The sequence below is a fragment of the Strix uralensis genome, chromosome 1 (assembly GCF_047716275.1).
Source record: "Strix uralensis isolate ZFMK-TIS-50842 chromosome 1, bStrUra1, whole genome shotgun sequence".
NCBI lineage: Eukaryota > Metazoa > Chordata > Aves > Strigiformes > Strigidae > Strix > Strix uralensis.
In genome coordinates this window covers 73,583,946-73,607,088 of record NC_133972.1, presented here as the reverse complement: position 1 = coordinate 73,607,088, position 23,143 = coordinate 73,583,946, and the positions used below count along the sequence as shown (strand labels likewise).

The following is a 23,143-nucleotide window of genomic DNA, read 5'->3' as shown; positions in this document are numbered from 1 at the left end:
AATTTTTAAGCACACTATTTTCACAGGAGGTGCAAAGAGTTTAAGTTAATTTACCCTCTTCTGTTCAACTGGGCACCATGGCAGGACAATATGTGAAGAGCTAATTTATTAAAAGAACATTAGCTGTTCTGTGGTTAAGAGTGTTACTTGGAAAATTATAATGTCATTTTAACCCAGTTTTACATTCTTTCTTCTTATTTGTAGCACTAGTACTTATTGCTTTCAGTGAATTAGAACATTCAAAGAAGATGGAGCCTCTAATCCCAGGGCTGATGAAAATCTGTAATTAATAGATTTTGTTCCTCTCTCTTTTTTTTTTTTTTTCCCTGTAGTCCTTCAAAACTCCTGTGTTATGAGATCCTTTGTTCTTTTATCTCTTTGTAGAAATGGAGAGTAACTAGTCAAACAGAGCAGGAAGAGCTTGTGCTAATCTCTTATGTTTTATATTCACATAACTTCTAGACAGAAACTGATGGTCTCTCCTGCATTACCAAGAATGGACAGGCATTTCATTTGTCATTCCTTGCCTAGAGTAACTTATGTATGTTTCTCTGCTAGCAGGAGGAATTAACGTGTTACCATCCACGTTATGCACTCTCATCCCTTTATCCTTTAATAAAATATTATTCATGTCATCTTACTGTTAATATATTTATTTTACTGCATTTGCATAGGGAAAGAAACAGCACGTAAAGTGACATAGAACTGTTACGTGTAAGCATCTGAGTGTACGTGTTGGTACTTTGTATTACCAGCCTGAACTTGTGAGCTAGAGTTTTTACAGATGTTCATAACATTATCCTCTGCAGTGGATCTGTTGGTAGGATCACCTTCTATGAAAAGAATTTTGGCTATGTTATTTAACTACAGGTGCTGAATCAATGAGAAAGTTGTTTGACAATTGTTATTCTTGTCTTTTTTTCTAAAACTGGATGTATTTGCTATGTTATTTCAGATTTGCAATACTTCTGCAATGGGCAGACCTACTGCTATTTGCAAACTGCTCCACTTTAGTGAGTTCCACTTCCTTAACTCTGGTTCAAGACAGCTTTGGTGATTCTGCCCAAGTATAACAGCTGCAATAATAACGTATTTGCCTTGTCAGTTCATTTTAAGCTAGCTCTTTTTAGGAAGACCTTATGACTTTTAGGGACAGTCTGTGGAGTATTAAGCGTAGTAACATTTAGTGCTTTCAGATTTTTAGTGAATAGTTTTTATGGAAGTCATAAATATAATTGTGTTTTTGGAGAAAACCTTCATTTGCATTTACCTTAATAAAATAAAAAAAAATCAGTAGGTCAACATGGAATCATCCCTTCACATAGATAATCTATCTTTGAAAGCCTTACAGGCCACTGATATTTTTCTAAAAGGACAGATGACACTAATCAAGATGGACAGTTCTGCCACCATAAATTCATAAAAGACAGTTAAGGCTGCAGGCCTTTCTTGTTTCTCCTGGAGAAGAAAATGTCCATGGAGAATCAGACATCTGTCTAAATGGTCTCATCATTTCAGAACCATCAATTAGATTATGCTTACCAAAAATGCCGTCTCCAGTTTAGAGAAAAGTTAAAGCACAGTTAAGCAAAGCTAGCCATGTTTTATGGGGTTTTTTTTATAAACACTTGCAGTGATGCTGTCATGTACATGAAAAACGAATCAAAATGTTGTTTAGAACTTAAATGTTACCCCAAAATTCTGTTGTTCTTGGCTTTTACCCCCATTTTATACACTTGCTGCTAAATACATTGTTTCAGAGATGAGTCTGGATGTTTGTTATCTCCAGTAGGCTGTCTGTAGGAAATTCTCACTCTGAAGTGTGTTAACTATGAAATGTTATTTTGTAGATTGTTATTGTTGCTGTCATTATTATTTTTGATCTGGATTTCTCCATTTCCCTATTACATTCAATCATAAAACTGACAGCGCTGATAGTTATGTGACTCAAATTACAGATTCTAGTCAGGTAAATATTTTAATAAGCAACGTAAGAGAACATGATTTAGATGTGTCTGGCAGGGATTTTATATTTAGCTGCACTGTAAACGATCAGAATGCTTCAATTCTAAGTGTAAAAATTACTCTTTTTCTCTAAAATTAAGGATCTGTAACACCTTATGTTCCTGATAATTTTAATTTCTCTGTCCTTTAGTTTTTCAAGGAAACTATTACTTGTCTGGGGACTTGCAAGGAGATTTCTCTCTCTGTCCTTGAGATTTGGTCCCCCGCAATTTCTGAAAGCATTAGGGGACATCATCATCTCAGGATCAGCTTGATTTCTGTCACATGGAAACAACGTGAGGAAATAGCCATTTTGAAAATAGGGATTGTAGTAAGGTACAATTAGGTTCATCTCTACTGAGAATAGGAGATGGCAGCTGTTTTGAGAGCAGTAACGTGACTGAAGCTTCATGATTACACTGCCCTCAACTGCAGTGTGGATTCCAATCTTTCTATATGTATTTTCAATAGTGTAAGCAATTCAGTTTCAATTATTGGGGTAATTATTAAATTTTTAAAAAAAAGCATTGTGATTGCCAAGATAAAAGACTATATTCGCTTTCTCTTACAATTTCTTTCCTTCTCTCTTTCTATATACCATCAAATAATTAACTTGCTCCCAGCTAGAAAATTTTATGTCAGTCAACTACTGAACCTTTCCTTTAATTCCTCTGAAGAGTGTCTCCTTAAATTTTTCTCTCTGTATTAGCTGTATTAAGCATTGTGCTTACTATACCAAGGTGAATAACCAAGTTACAAATTTTATAACAGAACTACTATTTGATTTCAAAAATAATTTTCTCCAAAAATAGAGGTAGGTATGGGATATTTTCTCATGATGTATAGCAGGGAGTTACTAAAATCTTTCAGTACATGAAGGGAATGGTGGGCTTGCCATGTCCGTTGTGGACAAAGATGTGACACCTTGTCTCACATCTGACAGTGTCTACCCAGTCTCCAAAACCTCAGTTTTCAGCAGCCTTCATCCCAAGCAGTACTTGCCCTAGGCTAGCAGTAGCTTTTGGTTCAAGGACGTCCAGGCCTGTATTCTGTTTCTCCTCTGTAGGAATGTGTCCATCCAACTACACTGCAGGTGGTTTGCCCCTCTGCCATCCATCTGCCCCCAAGTATTGCATCCAGGCAAAACTCCTACTGATTCTAAAACCTCATCTATCTATGTGCTGTATTTTATCTGTTAAATATACCCATTGTTACTAGAAAAAAAAAAAATATCTGTGATCAGACATTGTATCCCCCTCCATTTAATCAAACCATCACTTAGATCTGTCACTATATTTACCAATTGTAGGAGCAGTACATAATGCACCAAGAGATTTTTTCTGTAAGGATAGGATAATGCCATATGCACCTTATCAGTGTTGCTGCCAGTCAAGTTGTATTTGACCATTTCTGTGGGAGCAAACCAATCATCTTGTATTTTATGCCTTTATTCTATGATGACTACTTATTTTTCTTAGACTGCTTTGCTTTTGCTTCCCTCTAAGAGGTCTTCAAAAAATTTCCTGACACCCTTTCATAACTGAGTGGCTGCAGAACCCCCATATCTGTCTTCACCGATTAAAATTCTACAAGGTGCTAGAAATAGGTATTCTTGGCTACTGGCAGATACAGTATGCTGTTTAATTCCTCCTTTGCTGGATGGATATAGGTTTTGTAGTTCTGAATCTCCACACACAAACAGCTGAATCTTCTTTGGTAGCTCATGTGCTCTTACCTATTCGAATTAAATAACTGTCTATGTGTCACCAAACTGTCCTTGGCTGATTGAGAAATAACCACATTTCTGCATCAGGCAATATTACCTGTCCTCTCCTTCAGCACTTTTTAACTCCCAAGTAGCAAGAGAGCAACAGGAAAAGCATTGCTTGTGCAAGGGACACCTTTTGTTCTGTTCACAACTCTAAAGGAAAGGGAGCACAGCTGAACGTTGCAGTTTTACCATCAAAGAAAAGGCTAGTAAGCTCCCTGTTGAGCAGACAGTGAGGAGAGATGACAACTCAGGGCTGCCCTTGCCTTGGAGCATGTGCTTCAGGCGTTAGTGGGTAGTGATGTGGCACAATGTGGCTGGGGAAGCCAGGGTCAGAGCTAGGGCAAGGAAATAATTCATCCGCTGTCTGGGATAAATCTAGAAATAAATTTATAGAGTTTCATGTACTCTGTGATATGTGAGAGGACCAATTGCACTGTTAAGCACTTGCAGCTGAGAGAGTGCAACTTTGGATGCTGTTGATTAGTTAATGTGATTTAAATGTCCAGAAAGGAAGGGACCATCTCCCTTGTTTCTAATACTCACAGGCATAGCAGAATCAGTAATACTTCTTGCTGCAGTTTAATGGTGGCCAATCCAAAGACCATACAATGGAAGTATGTAGGGATATTCTTCTAAAATTAGGGAAGAGAGCTGGGGAGATCAGGAGGTGGGAGAAAAGGAAAGAAAAATGAAATAAGTGAGTAGGAAAAGTAACAATGCCACTTATTCAACAGTACTGCTACTCTGGTCTACCATCACTGCCTTTGAGCTCCCTTGTTAAGTGCTGTGACTAAATGGCATTACATGCCCCAGGAGTTAGATGCAGCTGTGATAACTGCTTCTGGTGTATCAAAGATGCTTGGCCCCTGACACCCCCCGCCAACACATGCAATAATGCATGGTATAACATGCAGATTGTACTTCATGTGTAAGAGAAGCCAAGACTGATTAATGACTGAGTTTGACTGCTGAACCTCTGTACCACACTTTTGTTTTCTCAGCAGTACACTTTTATTTACTGCTTGCTGCTCTGCAAGAATAAAGACCCGAGTGAAGACTTTTATGGCAAGTTTGGGGCCAGAGAATTAAAAATGTGAAAGCTGGAGGAGGAGGAGGCAGGCCATGAAGGAAAAATCAATATATTATCCTTCATATTTGTCAGTGAACTCTAGAAGTATTCCAAGTTAACGTTTTCCAGCAAGTTTTGCGCTTGCTCTCTGGCAGTTTTATTTACACTGTGTTTCCTTATGTTTTTATGAGAACAACATGTGAGGTACTGCAGAAAGCCTTGCAAACCATCAACATAGCTATGCTTTCTCTGGCCAGTTATTCTCTGATGGGATTCATTTTGATAGATATAGCTGTTGGTTACTGGCAAATCAGTGTTGCCTCTTTGTGTTACTTTCTGGATGCTTACAAATAGTTTTGCATATTTTCCTCCCTATTTTTCCAGGAACTGTATAAACTGTGACTGACCTATGAAAGCCTGCTTCCTCCTTTTTCCCTGTTTTAAAGATGGTTAAAACGTTTCATTTCTTTTATGCTTTAAATCTACCACAATGCTCACCATTCGTGTGCAGCCAGAACTGTGGGTTTGTGTGATGAATTCAAAGGAAATTAATTACCTGTGAATAGGTTTTTTTGTGGTTAGACAAAGTTACTAAGTAGAATTTTACAAAAGTTTTAAGAAAGTTTTATTTTAGAGCTAGATTCAGCTCAAGTTCAAACCACTTTAAGTTATTTGACCAGGTGCTGAAATGAAAATCTGTTTTTCTTGCGGTGGGAGACAGTTGAGCTGGTAGGTTTTAAAATGGGTTGTACCCTTTTGGAAAGCTATAAATGATCTGCCTGCGGAGCTGCTGAAAATTCACTTCATAGCTGAATCTGGGGAAGGAGTTGAACAGTCAGAGCTGGGCTGTGCAGAGTCAGACCCCTGAGAAAGTACAAGAATATTTTGACACTAGCCTGAAGCCATGGCTCTTAAATCTTGCACTGGTGTGCTTCAGGCACCTGATAGAAGTATTACACTTTCAAGGAGTATGACAATCTTGCTTAGGAGAGCAAATCAAAAGTTGAAGCTAGACTGGATAATCCACTTGGGAAACTGATTTGGAGTTCTACTTTTTTGAATTTTCCTTTGTTTTTACAGCAGAAACTGATCAATGAGAATTAACAACAGCTTTCTCGTAAACTTTATACCATTTCAGTTCGAAAATTTGAGCATCTTAAAGCTATGGGTTAAAGCTAGGCATGTTGTTAAGAAAAAGAATTAAAGGGCACTGGAAAATAAAATGTGGAGAATATACATGTGGAGAAAGAGGCAAAGTTCTTTCTAAACTTCACTGTCAGGTCAGAAATAGTTACAGAATTTGCAAGGTTTCTGCAACCACCACTAACGTGTTATAATTTTGTGGGTTGGTACTTGTAGCCATGTACAGTCCACATGTTGACTGTCCAATATAAAAAATTACTTTTAGGAAAATGTAATCCTCTAAGATTTGTAATGGCCAGGAGCACTCATTACCCATTCTCCTTCTGCTGTGAGTCTGTCTGGAAATCCTGATGGGTTTCTGAGATTTTAGTTGCAAGGAAGCTGAAATAGCATCAGGAGTTTTGTATACCACATACTCCTGCACTGAATTGAAGGGAAAGAAGGTACTCTCTACAGATAAGGTGAAACAGTCTTTGATTTTAAAGGAGAAAACAATTTATACCTCCAATATAAATATATGTGATCAGCATCTCAGTTAAATTTCTCCTTTCACTATAAATCTTTTTCTTAGAAAAATTCAAAACAAAAAATGGAAATGTAGTTTAGTGAAACGAGTTTAGTGGTGTCACCAAGTTTTTTCTTTTTTTGTAGGCTTTTATGGTTTAGCATCTATTGCAATTGCTTATAGAAATACAGAGAAGTATGTAATTCTTCTGTATTTCCTACCTAAACTCAGTTCAGTGAAATTTTCAAGACGATAACATTGTTTTTCAAAAGAACTTTATATAAAATGGCACCAGGATAAACTCAATGCACAAATTTCTTTCACATTTAAATTACACTGCAAGCTACATGAATACACACATACATGGAGTATACTGGAAGCCTCTGCCATTAATTACAAAGATTGAATTGGTAAGACAAATGTCATGGGGGCAATAAAAGCTGAAAATTGTGCATCTTTTTACCAGTGATTATGAATTATGTACTCTGATCTGGGGCTTCAAGTTAAAGTGTTCCAGGAAGTTTAAGGACTGTTTTGTAAATTCCAGCTTCCCTGATGGGGGATTGAAGTGAGGCAGAGAGAAACAAAATTTCTTCAAGCACCTTTTACTCATTAAGCTGTTGCTATTGGTAGAACCAAGTCAGTTTTGTTAAAAGCAGGTAACTGTTTGCACAACACATTCATTTAGTCACTGGCATTCACTCGCTTGCTCACCTGTGGAGCAGCAGCTAGGAGGCCAGCCCCAGCTGTGTGCTCAGATGTGGAGGGTCAACCTGTGGCTTTGAGGTGGGTGCTTGGAAAGTCTCTCAGAGCGATCTTTGTTCCTTTGGGTATAAATGTAATTCTGCAGTCTTCATCTGAATACAGGAGTCACCACCCTGTGGTTTGAGTCTCTTTGTTATTGATCATACTGGCCTTGGGCAGATTGAACAGACTGTTGGTCTCCCGAGTTTGTTAGTTATTGCAGATTCAGCAGGAGCACTAGTTTACAGATCTTATTAATACTTGGGAATAATACTTTTCATATGGTACATTTTCAGCTAATGTTTTCAGCTAATGTTATCATTTTTGGCCTGCTGTTTTCTGCTACAATTCCATCCAAATCCATAGATGCCTATAGAACCCATTCACACAATCTCACACAGAAGGGACTTCTATGGCAACTGGATGTTACATTTGTGCATTCTTTGTCCTTCTGTCCTCTTCACTGGCTCATAATGAAGTGAAAGAACAATAGAAGAAGTTTTAACTGGGTCTTTTCGTAACTTTTACTTGAATTGCAGTTACGGAATTTCTGTAGTACTGGAAATTTTTCTCTTTTTTAATTCAGAATTTTAATACACTTTAGGAACCAGTCTGCTCACAGCTGGAAACAGTGCCAGCAGCTGTAGACATAAGGGAGTATTGCCCATAACTTAATCCCTGAAATTGTATACATGCAGCAGAACAGAAAAATTTTTTGTCTCTTAAAAAAAAACCCCTCTTGGCTTTGGCAATTCTAGACTTCCTCAAAAGAGACCATGGTTTAGATTTAATAGTTTATGACTTAACACAGATAGCAAATTAAGAACCTATCCAGGTCTTATATTAATTATGATAATGAAATCATTTAAGCTTTACTACTTTACTATCTTTGTTGCCTAGCATCAATAGGCTCTGGTTAAGTGTATTAGTTTTGTGGCTATCTGTAGCTGTTGTTTTAGATTCCAGGAACAGAATTTGCCAGTGCTCCAAGTCCGATTTAGAATTTATTTCTTTTTCAAAAAACACTACAGACTTATCAATATAATTCCCTTACTTTTTCATACCTGCAGTTTGCCTTTAAAGTTTTTTAATATGCATTTTTTTCATTAATTTTTTTGTATCATGGAGGTGACTAAGCTTTGTCTGTCATTTACAAATCCTGTGACATTTATGATGGCCCATAAATTGTGCTTTGGAAGAAAAGAACAGTGAAACATCCTGAAGTGGGTTCTTGGTGACCCTTTGCTGAACTTCATCTGTCTTTGATAATCCAAGCACACTCCTGCAAAGCCATCACAGTCAACCAGGTCACTGAGTGCTTTGGAACTCATATCTTCTGCTGTTTTCATTGCTGTGCCTGCACCTCCAGTCACTGTGCTAAAAATCCACATGGAACTTGGAACTGCTGAAAACCTGAATGTACAGTGGAGGACTGAATAATACAGTGAGGGCAATTTTTGTGTGTCTAGTGAAGTTGTGTGTTGTGGGTACACGAGTGGTCTCTCCCACAGAGCAAGCACTTGAGCTCTGTTTACTACTCACTATTTGTACCATGATCTACCTTCTGCAACACTTCTGCTCTTTTTGTTCTTTATGGGGTGCTGGAAAACCTAATGCTTTCAAGGCTGATGTCGTGCAGTAGAGCACACAAATATCTCACCAGATTATAAAAGAGTGCACTGCAGACAGGTCATTCCTGGGTTATATATATGTAAGCCCATATATGTCCTGGGCTTAACATGTATGTATATAAATTACATTTCATTACTAAAATATAGTTTGCAGTTCATTCTGGTTTATATTATTACATAACTGGGTGCAATAACTATATATATTTAAAATCAGTCTGTCCCTTGTGACCAATCACTTATTTTTGATTTAGTAACAATCTAATTTGAAATATGACTGATATCCCAGGCCAAATTTCTGTTGGATACTTGTTCTACAAAATCTTTTTGAGTTAAACAGTTTTCCTAATCAGTTACACTGGCATCCTTAGAAAATGCCCACTTCATATAGATTATGAAATTTCAGTATGAATTTCAGACACAAAAATATACCAGAAGTGAGACAGAGCATTTACAAAGTATACCCAATTTAAGGAACCTCAAGATCAATGAGTGTTGAAGGCCTTTTTTGAAATCAAGTATTTCTTTGTGAAAGTCTTCAGAATAAATTTTGCATAATTTATCCTCTGCTAAGGCGGGGATTTTATTATGAAAAATGACAGGAATAACAAACATTAATCCTAATCTAAATTAAGAACTCAAATGTAACAGAAGGAATAGAATCCATTAGTATTTGTGAAATACATAAGTGTGAAGAATGTGTATCACATAGCTGAATTTATATGGGAGGTAAGAAGGAAGAAATTGCAATGCCTGTGGTTTAATTGAAAATGAATCCTTCAGGAAATTATTTTCAAATAGGTTGACAGATGATCTTATGAAGATACTATGCTGTTTTTTGAAAATGTTTGTATTTTTCCATTAAAATCTCTACTTGAGATGTAAAATAGACTAAACCATGACTATTTGTGTTGCCATAATTCTGAAGACAGGATCATTTTAATGTTTCTGAGCATTTTCTAGATTAATATGATAAATAAAGGTATGTAAAGTTTTATATGTTTTCCTCCTTTAGACAAAAACCAGATTGTATGGGCTCATAAATTTTTGTTCTAATTTTTTAGAAAGAATCATTGAGTATACAAAAGTCTTAAAGAGTATACAAAATATGAATGTATAGTTCTGTTTTTAACTGGAGTTGGAAAAAATGTTCACCATCCTGGATATCTAGGTAAACTGCTGGATATAACACATTGTAGCACTAAGTGACATTTTCCATGTATGGATCAAAAATTGTTAAAGTAATTTCTTAAACCAAGCTAAGAAATGAAATGCACATGTATCAATAGTTAAAGTAGAACAGTGATTCTATTTTAACATAGTAATTCAAGGAAGAGTAGGTCAAAAAGACTAGCTAATCCCCAAATGATTTTGTATGCTTCCTTATAGATGTGATCAGAAAGACAGGAATAATACTAGTAAGAATGAGTTAGCTATAGGAAGTAGAAAACTTGTCAAGCCTGTATTGTCACTTCTGTCCTTTCAGACCTTACAGGGCACAGACGCAAGAGCATAATTAACACCAGTTACGATTTTATCAAGAAATCTGGCTGGGTCACAATATTTTTTTCAGGCTCTTTTCTAAGAGAGGGGTGCACTGAACACCTCAAGGTCAAAGAGAACGGTTTGCTGGTTTCTGATCACTTTAAAAATCATTTTGCCAAACAAAAAGCAATCTGTAAAGTTTGATAATGTAGGAGTTTCAGTGGCTTGCCTCGTGTCTGTATTGTGGTTATAGGTACAGAGCTTTAAGGCTTTATGGATTGAATCTCTAAGGAAGGGTTTCAAATGTACCCTGGTTGTAGTAGTTTCTACGTCTCTCTGGTATTTTGCCAAGTAACTCTTTAGAGATTAAAGTTAGGACAGTCAGTGTCTTTAGATAGGGTGCTTTGAGTTCCATTCCGTTTTACAAAAGTTTGGAGTTTGGAACTACCCAAGACCTTTGTCATTTTGAGAGCACAGATGTAACATGTGGGAGAAGAAAGACACAGCTTTGTTATCAATCAGAAAATACATGTTACTTAAGTTAGAGAATGCCATAACACAAAATGCATTAGATGTACTGTTTCAGAAAAGAAAGCTCCAACATCACATTTTTTGCTCTTGCAAGCATATATTACACTGAGGCCTCCATGCTTTTGGTAAGAAAAATGGGGAAGAAAACTCTGAAAATACCTGCAAAGCTGCTTCATTCTTCTCCCGATGTCTGTCAGAGTTGTAGTTCAATTCTACCTTGGGTCACAAAGTTTAATGTGGTTTTAATTCTAAATTACGTAATCCGTTAGATACTATACAAGCGGGTAATGCGGTTTTCCAGACTTGTTTGAAAGAAAAACAGTGTTGCTATTGGTTGTTAGCATGCTCAAGTGTGTGAGATGCTTTATAGACTCTAAATTAAATAAGGTTCCTGTGACAAAATAAAATTGTATTTTAATTCTGATCAGCAGTATGTAAAAGAGAAATGGGAGAGAAGATGGTAGGTGAGGGACGAGAACTGAAATACTGAAATAAAATCTGGTTGCCTTGATACATGTTACTATTCACTGTGATCATGAAGGAAGAGAAGAATATTTGAATGGAGACAGGTATGGGTCCCTGTTACTGACTGCAGCCCCATATACTGGAGGGATTTAAAATCATGGAAGCAGAAAAACAAAAGCAGGAGAACTTTGCTGATGATATATTGAGGCTGACACCTTCAATGGAGTGGTAGAATCTGCAGATCTGTCGTGTTATTAGGCTGGAATTAAGAACCTTGAAGCTGAAAATAGACTTTTTAAAATGGAAAGTCGAGTCTAAACCAGTGGTGCCTTCATATTGGGAAGTAATTTTGTCCCTTTTATTCCTAGATGAAAACCTGAGAATATTCCATTTAAGCTGCTTCTAAGTAATCTGTAATAAAAATATCTCGGCGATATTGTAATTCTCTTTCACAATAAATGTCATAGAGCTACAATACCATGCTTAAAACAAAAACAAACATGTTTTAGGCTACATTAATATAATCTGAAAGCAGGTAATTACCACCTGAGTATGAAAAGCGGATCACCAGAGAAGTGCAGTATACGTGTGTGAGCCTACAGTGTTTAGTATTTGGTATAGTTATTTCCAAACTTACTTTTCTGAAATATTTTCTGTTTATAAAAATGTATTGTTCAGATACCCTTACCTTTAACCTATTTTCACATCATTATTTGCCAAAAAAAAAAAAAAAAAAAAACAGATTTATTTTTTTGTAGTCAACACAAAATTCTATGCTGGTGAACTTGTGCACAAGATATTTTAGAGATTCATCCCGTACAGGGCTTTTTTTTTGTTTGGTTACTTTTTTGCATTCTACCTATTTGTTCTTTAAGTGACCTTTCCTGATCAAAGTAGGATAATAATCCACAGTGTAGTCCACTTAAAGTATTATGAAATGTTTCATTATTGCTAAAAATCAATGCACAAGAAAAAAGAGTAAAAACACCAAGGTCGCTAACTCTTGGTTTGATTGGTTTATAAATCTAGATGTGTTCTAAAAAGATACTTTATTGTTACTGCACTTCAAGCATATAATATGTGTTTCAGATGACCAATGTCCCTTTAAAAAAATCTTAGTATTTAAAAATAAGACTTCAAAAGCCTGAGGCTCAGAAAATGAGACACACATAAAGAAAATATTTAGAGCAAAATATATGTTACTTGTATGTATGCTTACAGGTGGGGAAATAATGAAATTATGGTTATGTGTTGTTTCCTCACTACTGATGTTGTCTATGTGTGTTGTCATAAGAAACATCATTAGTTGATGTTGTTTCTGGTTCTTGTTTTTATAACTGCATGTTGAATACTACCTGTCTTTTGAGAAGCACTTAACTTACGTGTATTTTAGTAACAAGCTTGAAATAATTCCCTTACAAAAGGGGGGAAACTTAGGGAAACCCATCCTGGCATACTTATGTGTACATGCATATATGATTTTACAGTATTTAACTCAGTCCTGCAGCAGCACTTTAATCTGTACTTCATCAGGCTTTCACATACTTTTCCAGCAGAGATAGAAATAAAAAGTGCCTCCATTTTATCTCCTATATAATGTGGCATTGTTAGAACTTATTGAAACAGAAAAGTGAAAAATTGTTTTTAGTCATATGCATATATATTTAGTGGCTCACATTAGCATAGTATCTGAATGCAGCTCTTTATCTATTTCATCTCCCTAAATTTGTTTCTTTAAGTTCTACAAACTAAAGACTATGGGTTTAAAATTTAAATCAGTGCATGACTGACTTGTCAGAATTTTCCAACCTAACAAAATCTCTGCCCCTGTAAAGCATGTGCACACACACACACATATATACATACATCTATTAGGGAACCTTCTGTCCAGTCTTGCTTGTTGTAAATTTAGGAGGATCTTGCTGGACTCCCACAGACTCCAACATGTGAACAGTTGTATACAGCAGTGATGCAGGCAGCACCCTCTACCCAGGAAAAGCCCTTCCTTCTCTTTGAGTAGGGTACCCTGTGGTTCTCCCTATGGCCTGCTACTAGTGCTGTAAAAGATCCCTACTGCATACACCACTGCTTGCTTTGATGCACGAGTAGAAGACTGTGCACAGTTCTCAGACTGAGGTTTTACTGGTCTTGTTAGTCATATGATATTTATCTCAAGTGTTAACATGACTCTGATTGTCCTGTTGGTAAACCAATACTGGAAAAGTCTGTGGAGGAATAGTGTCTCTCTGGCTTGTTATGTGTCAAATGCTCTTGCACCAAAATTACATACAGCCAGACTAAGAGTATTGCAAGTGACCCACTGCCAAGAGTAACTTGGTTGAAGGAAATGTTCTGTGATCACTGAACATAGGCTGTATCAATATATGGCAAGCCTGAGAGAAGTATGGAAATAAGCTACAAGTCTGGTGCTGCTATCAGACTCCTAAGAAGTCTTTTCAATTTTGGAAATACCCTGTACTAATTTCTGTGGTGACTTTGGAAAGACACTTGAATTTTTTCAGAAAAGTAATGACTTTAAATATATCCTATGCAGATCTGTGAGGATGTTTGAAAGCAATACTGCTCTGCTGTATGTGGAACAGTACAATGGAACAGTACATTTGCCTAAGGATTCTTCTGAGTCTTTTTACCATGTGATTTTGACAGCATTATTGGTACAGAACAAAGGAATGGGGAATCAGAAGACTAAAGGGAAAGAGCAGGAAGACAGGGGGAAGAAAAATATTTTTATATTGGTCAAGAGAGTGCTTAGAAGGAATGTTGGACTAAGACAGGGAAGGAGAAATAGGAGTATGAAGCTGCGTCAAGGAAAGAAGTTCTGTGGAGATGCATGTAAATAGGCAGTTTAGGGACTAAAGTAGTCCACTGGAGGCAATAAAGGAGAAGGAGCTTTTGGGCTCCTTATTTTCCTCTGTCACATCTAGACATGGAGAGGCCTGCTTTACTCTGTGTTTTACGCTGCTTACAGGTGAGCTGGGAACTATGGCTTTTCTTCATTTAAAAAACTTACTGTTAATATCATGTGGCTAATGCTTGCTGTAGGAGTTGAAGAGGTTGCTGTTATAGCAGCATGAATTCCTTGTCCTTTTCTTAGTCTGTGTTTTGAAATGTTTTATGTTTCTGTTTTTTAGAGATCTGAGTTAAGCCAAACTCGGTGTTATTGCTAAGCAATCTTAACTCTGCTTAAGATGTTTTTCTCTCTTTCAGAGTTCCTACAAAGTAGTCAAATGCTGTTTAGATTTAGATCAGCTAAGTATATGGGGCATCCTGGGAATTTTGGGGCAGCATTTTTTCATGCGCATCTCCAGAAGTTTCATTCCATGTTCCTCTGTGTCATGAATTTCCAGCATTTCCCCAGTCAGGAATATTTTGGTTTTGTACAAAAAGCAGAACTTCTGCCTTTTGTGGAAAGGTAGAAAAGAAACCATAATTTCCTATAATAAAAAGTGGAAGACTATGTCAATGTATTGTGTAAGGGGAGCCATCTTCATTCTTCATCTTGTCCAGCTGACTGTGTAAATAGCATTTTGGCCAGAGTCTGAAGATGAAGGACAGGAGGGTTTCTGTCATATAGTTTTATTGAGTGTTATTAAAGCCATTGCAATAAAAATACTGAAAAGCACTTTGTGTGCAGTCAAAATGGATACAAGAGAAACAGTCTTCAGTAAGAAAAGCAAGAGTTACACTCTTTCTGGATTTTGTGGGATTTTTTTCCTAGAAAGATTAGTGGAGGTCTCCAGATCCCAAACTAAAAAGCTTTTGTCTATTTCTTGCATGATTCTACATTAAATTAGGGTTTTAAGTAACCTTTTTAATAAACATTTTTATAGCTGTTTTCAATTTATTATCACATTTCTCAAAATCCTTTTTACAGTATTTTAAGTCCTTTCACTATATATAACTGTACTACCAGGAAAGAAATCATTGAAGGGTTGTGATAGAATTTGGGTTGCGCTACCTGATGCTTTCATTTGAGTGGGTTTTTCCCCATTGGAAATAAAAGAAGTATTAATATGGGTTAGAGGGCAAAGGTTCCACTACTAAGGGAGATACTTTCTTTGGCAAAGGCATGTTCGATTGCTGAGAAAGTATGTACTAACAGAAATGTCTTTTTTAATATCACTTCTGTTAGTTTTAAAGCCCCTTAGTAATCTCAGAGAAACAAGTCCTGCTAGGTATGGTAATTGAATAGAATTGTCTATGACAGAAGTAACCTTCTCATGCTGAAAACGGAATTTACTGTTCTTGTTTGAAGAGGGACAGTGAGTAAAAAAATTATTTTCTTGACTCTTTAGCAGTCATAACCAAAACATAGGTAGGGACTTCACAGAAGTACTAATGTTATTCTGATACCTTTAATGACGCAGAAATATTCAGCTGTCATAAATTTGTACTAGTAACTAAAGTTACAGCTTTTATGACTTAAGTTTCTGCATCTGAACATTTCACTGAAAATAAAAACTGTGTAAAGAAAGGAAATACATAGTTCATTTTGCATAATCTAGAATTACTAAATTGTCCTATAGGTTCCAGAAGTTAAATGAGTACAGTTGTGCAGCTGTCTTTTTAGTTCCTAGCATGCTGGAAACATGAACAGATCCTACCAGTTTAGTTGGAAAACTACTCTCACAGAAATGATGGCTAAAATAAGATAATGGTACAGACTATAAGCAAGGAGTTCTTGTAGTTGTCTCCTCTTTACACATTTTCCAACATGCAATGCTTTGCCTTCCCAAGCTATGAGATACGTCAACATCAATTTTGACATAATAAAACTTTGAACTTATTCATGACTCATCCCTGCATTAAAGATGAAGGGTGTTTTTCTCCTCTCCCTGCCCCTCCTCCAGAGGATGCAGCTGAGAGATTCTATTTAACATATGCTGAAATCACTGAAAGCTCTTTCATTGATTTCAGTAGAAGCTGGATTAAGCAGGTTTTGTCTCTGAACTTTGCTCTTAACAGAATGATTTTTTTTTTTTTCTCTTTGCCTTGGCATTAAATGGCATACCACCTATTAATTTTCACAATCAAGGCAATGAGAGTATTAGCATCAAAAGAAATTGAAAAATAATAAATGATTCTTCTTTAAACTGACTTCCTTTAAACCTAATCTGCTGTAAAGCAAGACTGCACGTACATGCTAGAATAGTAGACAAGTCTTTGCAAGATTAGAGCCTAATCTTCAAGTTTTGTTATCTGTATTCTAAGACATTATTTATGATTTATTGTGCAGAAATTAAAACAAATCTGAATTGTTTACACATTCCACTGATGTTCCATAGATTAATGTTTATTATTTATTAAGAATATGTTCTTAACATTGTTAATATATATGTTAATTATTTCCTGTGATATTTAATATCCTTAATCTGCATACACTGCTCTTCATACCTACAGTTCCATTAACAAAGCGGGGAGAGAATGTGTTTGTACCTGCATACAGCTTTTTAAATCAGTAGTCTCTTTCTTTTTCCTTTAACTTTTCTAATACAGTTTATTTATTAATACTGTTTTTCAGAAAAAACAGAGAACAAAGGATCTGTCCCAGCTGTTTCATTCATACAATCCATATGATCATAAGGTAAGAAAAAGTATACTACCTATGTTTGTTGTTAAGAATAATTCCAAACATTTGTGATAACTGTATTTCATATTTAATGTAAAAATAAGAGGAAATTATAAAATTGAAAGTGCTAGGGTATTCATGTTACTTAAATTATGCTATCATATAAATGTTTCTTTGTTTCTTCAAGCCAAGCTTGAAGCGCTGCATTTTCTGATTTGTGAAACCAATGACTCACATTAACCTCATAGAAGTATAATTTATAGACTGACACTAAATCCTGCAAAGTGACCATATGTGGTATCGGAATCCCCTCCTTTTTTCCTCTCTATTTAGAAACTGTTACCCTTGAGTATGTTGCTTAGCCTGTTGTGTCAATTAGGCCCTGAGATACATGATACTAATGAATTATCTATTGATTCTGGAAGATCATTGGAAGAGGCTGTTTTGCTAACAGCCTGATGGTTGTCTGGGGGAAGAAGAAGAAATCATCATTATAACTTGATCCTTATTTGTAAAGTATGGGAATCCTGATGAAAAGAAAAACCCCACCTTGTTTATTATATCCCATGCTATAGGGTTAAGAAAAGAAGATCACTTTCCTAAAGACATTGCAATGTGAAATAAAAAATTAAAGCTGTTACAAGAAGATTCTGGATAACCAGGAGACAGATACCACAGCATTTCTGTGCTATAACTATGTCATGGGGTTTTGGAGGCATTATGCAAAAGAAGGCATTAAGCAGGCAGATTGAAGGAGAGTTAAGTAGGTTTGTAAATATTTTCAGGGAGTTCCTCTTATTTTGAATGCATCTATGGGCATAGTTTTTTAAGCAAGTGCACTAAATCCTTTAACGGTTTGTCAGCAGTATGAGATGACTGTCTTTGCTGCTTCTGTTTTGTAAAGTGTGTGTGATTTTGCAAGTTTCAAAAAAGAAAGATTTTAAACATTTTTTTGTTTAGAAATTTCAAAGGAAAGTTCTAAACTCTACCCCTTCTTCTCCTGGCCACGTACCAAATAGCCATACATTGGAAAATTAGCTAGGTTTTATATTTGGGGGGAGAAGGTGGCAGAAGTGTGTATATATGTGCACCCATCTCTATGTATGAACACATGCATGTATGTGTGTAACTACACATATGTCTATGAGAAAGAAATGCATTGTGTAAATATTAGTGAATTAAATTTATCGGGTAGGTTGTTGCTATGAGACTTCCATAGTTACCAGCAACTTGAAAATTTACATTTTAATAAATCATTGACAAACAGTAGGTATATTCTATAATATTAGTAATTATATATATCATTTCAAGTTAAATCCATCATTTCAAAGTATTTTTTTATATATAGACTTGCATTATTTACAAGGATTGATAAAACAGGTATTAATGGCCTGTGAAAATTGAGAAACATGAAGAATAAAGGAGATTAGTGTGACAAGATTTTGAATGGGATCATTGCTTTTAGAGTTGAAGCATTTTAAGGTAAATGTAATAGTAAGTCAATTAAGATCTAATAAGGAGAAGCAACTGATAACCCAGAAGCTTTGATATTCCTCTCTGTGTCTAAATTCTCCTGTGCCAAACACTTTTTATTCATAGTACAAGGAAATTCCATTATTCTTTTATTAGTACTTTTAATGGAGGTTGGCCATTTGTAACTCCTGCTGCCTTCCTGCTCATATCCTTTGTGGCATTATATCAAAGTATCCTCAAATGATTTTGGCTTCAGTTGTGAAGACTTGTGCACTCTTTACAAATTAGTCATCAGGCAATGTGGAATTGAATATAAATGCTTAGATATATTCCCTTTTGATCTTTGTTTTAGGACCTTTAATAAATTATTAAAAGTAGCACGATTGTTTGATGAGTGATTTTTGAAGCTCCACTCTTTTGCTGCTTCCAAGCACATTCTGCATATATATCTGAGAGTGAAAGGGGGGGGAAAGAACAAATTAAAGTTTATTAAAAAGATGATCTTTCCTTATTTTCCATTTGATAGAGAAGGTTTCCCTTCTGCTAACTACTTCCTATTTGTAGTGGCTGCAACAAACTCACTGCAGATTTCTTGCTCTGTGCTTTTCATTTCCAACTTAGCTGCCAGTTTCACAATTGTTGCAGTCCAGGGGAGGGCTCTTCATTTTTATACTAAATCTAACATTAATCAACATTAGTTGAAAATACAGCTACTTCAAGTGGAGGTCTGTACTAGTTTTACTCTAGTTCTGTTTGATTTACATGGCAGAAGGGTTGGTTGGAGGGGGTTGTTTCCTATTTTCTTGATTATCTTCAGTAAGCATAAAAAGGAGATTTTGTGATGGCTTTGTGAAAGTGTTGGTGATGCAGGACCATGACACGAATGACTTTAATTACTGGGTTCCAGGATTCTTAGTTGGTTGATTAAAAGGGTTTTTTTCTGAGAACCTTTGTAAAGTAAAAAAGATAACCTTAAAGGGTAGGTTGAAGTTTGGTAGTAGTAGTTAAAACAGACGTAAAAAGGATGCTTATGAACTACAGTGGCTGGAATGGGACTGTCTATTGAGATTTGAAAGAACTTCAGCCTTTTATGGTAGCATATCACTAGAAAAGAGAAGAATCAATCAGAAAACATTCATTCTTCCAAGGTTGTGCTTCACTCACTAAACCAGAAAGCGATGTTTTGACGGAGTAAGTACACTCACCTTACTAACCTTGTTACTATTTATGCTTGCTCAGGAGACTAATAGCTATTGGAAATAATAGCTATTTTTGGAAATTTTACCTTACTATATATTTGCCTATCTAGTGCAAGTTCTGCATCCTGAAAGACATTTTAAATGTTTGTGGTTCTGCATTCCCAGGTGAAAAGCCAGGTCTTTTATGGAGGGGGAAAGCAAGGATTTCCTTTTCCTTTTCCTTACAGGTCTGGAGTCTTATCTTGTATCTAGTGAGGCCTTGATTCAGCAGCAGAGGGGTCAGAGCTTTTAAATTCCTTTATGCAAAATAGATGGAAGAGTGGGAGATATTCTGCCTCTGCTGATAGCACGGGAGGAGTAGTTAAGCTCCTGTATACTTTAATGCCTAAATTTGTATAGTTTACCATCTAGTTGCCCTTCTTATTGTTCAGATGAAACCATGTAACATCAAATCTCAAAAATTGCCCTTTGGTTGTATACTTATCCTATCCAGGGGGATCTGATCCTGTTCTCTTTCACCTAGTGTCACTATAGGGCTTCACAGAGCCTTTGACTAGGGAACCTGTGCATCTTTCAGATACTGTGCCACTGACAAAACTCTTTGTAGCATCAGTTTTGAACGCATGGCAAATGTATTGAATTCTTGATGTCAGGCGCATACAAAAAGCTCACTTTTCTCAGATTATTTTTTTCTTGTTAAAATAAATAGATATTTTTTAAATTAATTCTTTCCAAAACTAAATAATTATTTAGGAAATGCTGAAATACATCTTGATTATAAAAAGCTGTTCAGGTGGGTGTTTGCCATTTGTTCAAACTTATTCCAGTTGGCATGTGTAAAAATACATAGAACTCTATTTGTAGACGAAGCCATTCCTTGTTTCAAAATAATTGCTTTTTCCTGTGTTTATGCAGAGTAGGAGTATGTATAGTCTGGCTTTCTTGCGAGTCAAATTTTGACTGCTGTGTAACTTTTCTCTAGTTAACAATGGAACATCTCTTCCAATTATATGTACAGTTTATCTTTTTCTAGGACCATCAGAATAATAAGATAAAAATGACTTGCTCATAAAGCTGTACCAACAACAGTTTTAGTGATTTAAAATTAAAAAGGAGATAGTTGAGGAGTGCTCTCTTTACCCATAGCTATAATTTGGCCAGTTTTCTACTAACTCATTTAATGAAATATTATGTTTGCACACAAGTAATTTCTTCTGAATCTTGTGTGTACGCTATGAGGTTCCATATTGCACACAGCAAGAATTTTATTCAGTCTGCAGTAGATGTTTAACTCCCTTAGTATCTTTCTCCCAAATAATGTTTGCCCTTTAAAATTTGTGACCCATTTTTTGGAAAGCTATTAAGGCAGTTGTGATAGCAGGTTACCTGGTCAAAACAACAGGTTTGAGAAGCTTAATATCAGCTTCAGGATCCAATACGCAGCAAGTGTCCAAACTCAGCAGCACAGAGCCCTAGTTCCTTTTCTTCTTTTTGTCAGATGAATTAAGTATTCAGTCTAGCCCCGGAGCAGTTGTTTAAAACTGTAATCCTCAATTTATGCTCTGAAAAAGAATGTTTTTACGTGTAGTAAACACAATACAGCAGAACTACTATTCATTTTGCTCTGCCTTCTGGAGAGGATCACCAGAGAGAGAGAGACCTTAGGGCATGTCCATACATGCCTCTGGCAGCATTGTGCTGTTACAGTGAGAAATCCTCTGAGAGTTGTGCTTAAAACTCAACTCTAGATTCGTTTCTGCCTTTTGCAACCTTAATCTTTTGCTCAAGAATAGGGTATGATCTATGAAAAAATAAGGTCATGTCTTACAGCGTTAGTGATTTGTTTTAGCATATGCTGTGTGCAACCAAGTAAGAAATAAAAGTCAGTGTTCATGTGATTTGAAAAGAGGTTTTTGAGAGATTTTTCTCCAAGTTGAAAGTGCTCAGGATTAAGAGAAAACAAATTACTATTTCAAAACGTGCTCTAATTGATGCAATACTACTAAAATAATCGTAAAGTCTTTAAGCCTCATGTTTTACAATGTTTTTTTATTAATGTATTTTGGAAATGTTAAAACACTCAAAAAAATTATAACCTCGTAGACAATTCCTGTGTGATTGGCAAATTATATGGGCCATTGTATTAAGATAAACTATTAACTGACAAAAAGCTTTCTTTTTTTTGTTTTTTCTTTTTCATTTGTTTTTCGGCTAGCTGTTGGCCTGGTATGGAATTTCAGGAGGCAAGGCGTGATGTCCTGTATTCTGTTGTCTTTGATAAAGGTAGATGTGTGCATAACTGTCTCAAGGAAGATTAATAACAAGATTATGTATGGCTATCCATAAGGTGCCAATGGCTGCTGTCACTTACAGACATGATAATTGTTTTCAACCAAAACTTACCCCAATTTTTAACAGAAAATAATCTGATGTCAGCATCCTTAAACAGCTTGTAGGGCACCTCTTTATTCTGCAGGATTCTGTAGCTCCTCTGGAGAGTTTGAGGCATTTGTAAGTCAGAAAAATTAAAGAACAATACTACTATACATTGAAAAAAGCTGTAAGTAATGAGGGGGTGAAACTGCGTTTTCATAATGAAACAGACAGGAGCCCACCATCAAACAGGTAGGATCTCTTTTGGCACTGCCTGTGGAGGCATATCTGTACAGTCTAAGTGGTTTTCATTGACAATAATGCAAAATATTAATTATAGCAATGCCCAAGGCTGTGGCATTGTCTGGAAGTCGTCATAGGTACCTGTGTGAAACATGAAGTATCCAAAAGCAAGAGGAAAATCTCAGGTAAGGGGTGAGGGATTGGAATCGATTGGCTTCTGGTAGCGAAACCTGTCTAGTCCTGCATTCTTTCCGGCCCCTGTGCTGTAGCTGGTGGCCTCTGAGGACCGCAGCCTGTGGCAGGGCAATGGAGCGTGGTGGTGGTGGCACTGAGAACCAGCGAAATTGTCTTCACCATGGTGAGGATTGCTTAGTTATACAGCAGAAATTGGGGGAGATGGGAAGTTAAGCGCTTCTGTTGGGACCAGTTTTCCTACCAGTGAGCTCGTTCCTTTCATTCTTCTCCCGTGTTCAGGGAAGCTGGACCTTCTGTGCATCCTTCACAAATAAGTAAAATTGAACAAAGGAAAATCTGATGTCTACTGAAAGAAACAACTCTAAAATGCCTATGTTGGCTAACTTTCTAATGACAGGCATCACCATACTACTCTGTTAATTAGATCCTAAAAACTTTGGTTTTGATGTGTCTGCACTGTGGTATGATGTGATTACATTGAGAGGGCACTTGCAGAGTTGGAAGTATTGCTATGAGACTAGTTTCTTAAAAGAAGCTAATGAAAGACTAAAACATAGCTGCAGCGTTAAACATACCTGGCAGGTGAGATTTATATCCTTCAGTAATCTGTGCTCGTACCTTTTTAGTAGTTCCTGACCTCCCAGACTTTGCTACCTTCTACTTCTGTGTTTGTTGCTGGCCACCTTTCATAGCTGCTGGCATTAGTAAGTGGTTTGTTTTACATA

At 36.3% G+C, this 23,143-nt stretch overlaps 1 protein-coding gene across 4 annotated transcripts in view; it reads left to right on the top strand.

Annotated features, from left to right (window-relative positions):
* The window catches only part of CDKAL1 (CDKAL1 threonylcarbamoyladenosine tRNA methylthiotransferase), a 421,037-nt gene that overhangs the window by 308,395 nt on the left and 89,499 nt on the right, over positions 1-23,143 (top strand). For all 4 annotated transcript variants that reach the window (XM_074870845.1, XM_074870828.1, XM_074870837.1 and 1 more), the window contains one exon: positions 16,888-16,950. In XM_074870845.1, coding sequence (XP_074726946.1) covers positions 16,888-16,950 — 63 coding nt within the window. The remainder of the gene's footprint in view (positions 1-16,887; positions 16,951-23,143) is intronic.